The sequence below is a fragment of the Anopheles nili genome, chromosome 3, assembly GCF_943737925.1.
Source record: "Anopheles nili chromosome 3, idAnoNiliSN_F5_01, whole genome shotgun sequence".
In the NCBI taxonomy this organism is placed as follows: Eukaryota; Metazoa; Arthropoda; class Insecta; order Diptera; family Culicidae; genus Anopheles; species Anopheles nili.
The window spans coordinates 3198576-3203950 of NC_071292.1; the positions used below are offsets into that span (position 1 = coordinate 3198576).

A 5375-nucleotide genomic window follows, 5' to 3' on the forward strand; every position below is an offset into this window, starting at 1 on the left:
CATAACCTTTACAGCTAAAATAAACTAGCGATAAACTCGATCGTTCAACGACACTCTGGGAGTGAAGAACAGCAATGCTTTCGCTAAACCGAAATCGATCATTCTTCTCATGTTTCATCCTTGTACATTCGTATCCTGATGTGAAGTGATCAGGACACGATGCGTTTTGCTCGATTCGTACTATGGCCAAGGGTGTTCCAGCACCCCCGATCAAAAAAACGATCGACGGTCTCTCTCCCTCTCATGTTCCGCTAGCTCTACCAGGGATCGAGGGTTCTAGAGTACGTCCTCAACACCGTGTAGTTCTTTTGCTTCTTCCTCGTCCATCTAACTAAACACTTTGAGGCACAAAAGCACGAAAGATTTGTTTTGCAATCAGTGTTCGCCGCGAAGCAGCTCCATAAGCAGATTGAACGAAGGCTCCTCGCCGTCTTTCGGCTTGATCGTGAGCATTTCTTTGCCGACCTGCAAGAACAACGTGCATGTCAAACCGTGAAAGATATCCAACAGCGGATTATTCTGTGGCTTCTTTGTATCTTACCTGACACGTGCGTTGGAGCTCTGGAATGCGCAGCAGCAGCTCACCGAACTTGGCCGGTGACTTCGGGTAGTGAGCTAGCGTGTAGGCTTGCAGTGCCTGCAGTGCCTTTTCCTGGCTGGTCCGCACCTTCTCCGATTCCTTCAGCTCGGAGGTGTCTGACGACAAGAGAACGATCACCTTCATCGCCACGTACTCGTATCGGTCTACGCGCAATCGTCGTAGATGATCGGTCAGGTGAAGCATCCGCTCAATGCATGTCTAAAGGAAGGCAAAAAAGGCACGTAAAATCTCGTACAATTGCTCAGTTCAGACACACTTACCTGAAGCCCACTATTTCGCACTTGCTCCAGCGTTATCGACTTCCCGAGGGAGATCTTGATCTCACCAGGCGTTGAAATCGAACGGTAACAGCAAGAGAACAGCAACAGTTCACACCAGGAGTTGATCAGTAGACAGATCTGATCGTCGATCTGTGAAAGAGAAATCAACCGTCAAGTTGGTTGGACACATCCGCAGGAAAAACTTTAGAATTTTGGACCTATTACATACCGAAATGTGCTTAAACAGCGGCAGACTCTTGCACCACTTTACGATCTTGTACAACCGGTGATCAGCAATATTGCAGAGGTTAGCGATCAGATCGGGACTGCTGTCGGACGAGATACCGGCACTGGAAAGGATCGGATTGTTGGCGATCGTCGTGCTGGTTACGTTCGTCGCTGGTTGATTAAGCCGCGCCAGCTCCTGCGCATTGTACTGCCACAATGGTTCAACGTCCATGATTTCCTGTATGAATCGAAAGGACACAAAGTCAAATGTGAGTCGCCTACAATCGGTTGTAGTCTTTATCCCACTCTACCTGTAGCAGAACTGGAATGCCTGGTTGCATGTGGTTGCCTCCACCGGATCCACAACCGCCCTCCGATCCAGGACCGTTGCTTATTCCGTTCATACCGCCTCCTCCTCCCATGGATCCTGCACCAACCATCATCATGCCGCCTAAACCATCCGGGGCTTCCAGCTTCATCTGTTGACCAGCACTAACATTGGCCCCTCCACCGACGTACGGCGATCTTACAGGCCCACCGTACTGGAAAGGACCTGCCCCAGGCGAGTCTCCGGCTTGCATTCCACCAGCAGCATTCACTAGCGGTCCTGGCAGCGTGTACGAACACTGGTACGTCGAGCGTCCTCCACGTGTACGATCCTCTCGAATTGCTACAAGGACACAAAATTGCATTATTCCGTCTCTCGATGTCTCTCACTCTTCTGTACCTTCCAGCTTCATCCCTTTCTGAAGGCACTTCTCGAACCGGCAGGCGGGACACTTTTTGCGCGTCGCTATCGTCACCGGGCAGACCGCCCCCCTAAGGCACACGTAGTTCTTCCGGTTCTGCACCGTCCGTTTGAAGAAACCCTTGCACGACTCGCACGAGAAAATGCCATAGTGAAATCCGGATATCTTATCACCGCAGATCGGGCATGGGCTGCAAAAGAGAAGACCGTTAGGATTATCTAAAACATAAAGCAGCGCGCGAAGGATCCTTCAAGGACTCCTCACCTGTTGATTAGCTGCTGCCGGGAGATGCCGGGTGACGGTAGAACCTCCCCATCGTAGAGAGGCTCTTCCGCTGCGGCCGCCAGCTGTTTCAAGGCCTGATGTTGCTGCTGCTCACAGTCCAGCATCGGTTTGTATAATACTGAGTGATGCAACGGTGATCCGTTAAAGGACGCGCTGCCTCCACTGCCGGCTCCTCCGGGCCCACTGGCCACCCCTGCCCCACCGCCCCCTCCACCGAAAATGCTATGTCGTCCCTGGATGGGCGAATGCGTAGGGCTAAACTCGGAGCTGTACGAGTAGCAACTGCTGTGCGACGCGTCACTATTGTTCCGGCTCAACGACGGCGTGTACGGGGCATGGCGGGACGTCAACGGAGACTGGCTGGGAGAGCTGTGTGTGTACACCGAATGGATGGCAGAGTCCGGGCTCGGGTTGGCCGGAAGTAGTGTCGTTTTCGAGCGAACCAACAACGGTGAGTGGATCGCACCCGGGGGCAACGTGTTGCCACCTCCCGGATCACCGATCCCACCCGGTGGGTGTTCGTACTTTAGGTTGATCACGTCCGGAAGTCCTTTTTTCAAGCCGGACGGTACCGACGAGGATGGAATGTTTGAGGAGTTGTTGAGCCCGGGCACGTTGTACGCCAGACCCGGGTTGATGAGCGGAAGCCCAGCTTCCGGTTTGATAAGCAACCGATTTGGCAGCGGCGAGTTGCTCGAGCTGCTGCTTCCGGTGTTGCGAAGGACCGCTCCACTGTTCCCGTGAGAGGAGAGGTTAAAAACGGTGGCTCCTGTGGTGGTTCCACTCGTCCCACTGTTGCAAGCTGTAAGAGCCAGCGGTTCCGTGATTCCTGGCCCTGTGGAGGGCGCATCCGTGTCCTGTTCTTCTTCACGCTTCGGCACGACCATGGCAATGGGTGAAGGATCGATTGGAGCCAGCTTTCCACCAACTCCAGAAGAGCTCGAGCTTGAATTTTCGTTGTCCACCAGCATCGGTTCTTCCGGCTCCGATAGCTCACCTTCCCAGGACATCGGCCGCGGTAGGCTTTTGCTGGCGCTACGTTCTTCACGCATGTTGACGCCGTTCGTCAGGGCGGCTGACTTTTCGATGTTTGACAGCTCCGTGTCCGACTCATCGGACTCCTCCATCTTCGGCACGGTGATGCGAATTCCTCCACTGCTCACGTTTCCGAATATTGGTCCTGTCGCAGCTGCCACTGGACTGCTGCCGCTCGAACTGCTCGTCGTACTACTGCTATTGCCGTTGTTGTTGCCGTTGTTGTTGTTCACACTGTTGCTGTTGCCTCCACTGCAGGTGTTGCTACTGCTGTTGCTAGTGTTGTTGTTATTGATCGAGTTGTTGTTGTTGTTGTTGTGGTTTAGCCCAACGCTGGTGTTGGTGGTTGGTTTGCTGGCCACAGCCACCCCACCACCCTCCGTCAACGTTGCTCCACCTCCACCTCCATCATCGCAATTGATCGCCGTCACGGAGATGTTGCCCCCGCGCGTCACCGGCATCCCTCCTCCGGCAGCACCTCCTCCACCGCCGTTTACTTCCGTCGATGTCATTATTCGCATTTGATTGTCCGCTTCGCTCCGTTTCCCCTCCCCCCCCTCTCTCTCGCTCTATGTTCACACTCCACCAGAGCACGAGTGTCCTGGGCTCGTGCCGGTTTTCGCAGCTCTGTTCGCAGCTGTGGCTCTCGGTGCTGGTCCCGGGGGGCTGTCTGCCCTGGGTGGGGGTGGTGTCCACTTCCGGTCACTCTCCTAGCCGCCTGCAGCTCGCGAGCATGCTCTCTAATCGGTGCACCTCACGATCAAGGGCAGTGTCATTTCTGAAACGAAACGTGCAAACAGATGGTGTAAAAATGATGCAATTCACGGTCGCCGATGGGGGTATGACAGTATGAGAGTAAAAAGAACCCCCCCCCTTTGATCTTCGAAACATAAATCACAAGCCCCCTTCTGACCGTATCCTTTTTCCCGATGTCAAGGACTTGCTCGCGCGCAGACACACACACGAAGAAACTCGCGCCCAAAAGCGTGTATCCGGTACAGACGGTATTTATTTACATTTTCACCGCCGCAGTAGTCACACTTCTCGGTCCGTTTGCAGTTAAACAAGTTGCACATTGCGCCCTTCTGTTGGTCCTTTTTTTGCCACCGATGGTTGCACGTTACAAATGCCGGACTCGTGGAGACCATTGAAGACCGTAAACCGCCGGAAGATTACACGGCCCCATTACGTGGGCAAACCCGCGGCGAAACAAACCGACAGGAAACTGACGGTGTGTGTGATTGGGTGGACCGCGCGCGTAAAGTGTGGAAAAAAAAGGGCCGCACGAAAGACGCGACTAACCCACACACCAAGCAGCACAAACAACGCGGCTGTAGGGCCTGCGTGAGCCACCAACACACCATCGCCCGACGTGGTGTGAGAGAGAGAGAGAGAGAGAGAAACAAGTGAGCGAGAGAAAGACAGCAAGAGAGGCGACCTTCAGATATGTTGGGTTCGTACGCAACGACCTTGCATGTGCGTCATCGCCGTGTTGCGCCCTCCGTGCTTTGTTGTGTTGGTTTTGGGGCCAACGTGCGAGCTCACGAGTGTGCGCGCACATACACACACGAAGCCCACATCCCCCCCCCCAACCACCCACTCACCCTTCACCCTCCATCACGAGAGTGCGCTTCGGTGTTGGTGAACATCCAAGTGGGGCTTCATTGGGGATGGCATCATGTTGCGAAGGGTGGCAAACTACCCCTTGCTGTCGTTGCTTGACGTTGCTTCGAAGGGTAGTTAAAAGGAGACGCACGGTCTTTTACGACAGCGGAGGGTTGTCTCATGTCAATCACACACTTGCATGGGGGTGGAGTTGAAGAACGCCATCGTAGACCCCATGGCGTTATGCGATGCAAGCATAAGCATAAATTCACTTCAGCATAACACACACACACACGTCAACAATTCTCCCCAACATAGCCCTACATCAAACGCATACATCCGCAAAAGGCTTGTTGCTTGCGTTGAGCCGGGGGTTGATTCCTTGGGGAAAACGTCGAGCGAGCGTCTTTGTTGCTACAACAAACAAATCCCTTCCATGGCTCCCTTCGCAAGGGATTGAGGCGGCCCTTTTCCCTTCTCGCTGAGCCCTTTTCCACGACCACGCGTTGGTGGTGTGCGTTCGGTTTGTGTCGTCGCAAACAAACATCACCCCCTCGCGTGGGGGTGAGTATCCATGACAGGGGGTGGTGGGATGGTCCGTTCATTTTGTTT

General features: G+C 54.1%; 1 protein-coding gene across 1 annotated transcript; it reads right to left on the reverse strand.

The window, feature by feature from the left end:
- Nucleotides 1-375: 375 nt before the first annotated feature.
- LOC128723310 (nuclear hormone receptor FTZ-F1 beta) lies at nucleotides 376-3679 on the reverse strand. Its single transcript, XM_053817036.1, has 7 exons — nucleotides 2103-3679; nucleotides 1817-2028; nucleotides 1401-1759; nucleotides 1091-1327; nucleotides 862-1011; nucleotides 542-799; nucleotides 376-465 (listed from the first exon to the last, which is right to left on the reverse strand). Exons 1-7 carry the CDS (start codon nucleotides 3677-3679, stop codon nucleotides 376-378), a joined length of 2883 nt encoding a protein of 960 aa, XP_053673011.1.
- Nucleotides 3680-5375: the final 1696 nt, after the last annotated feature.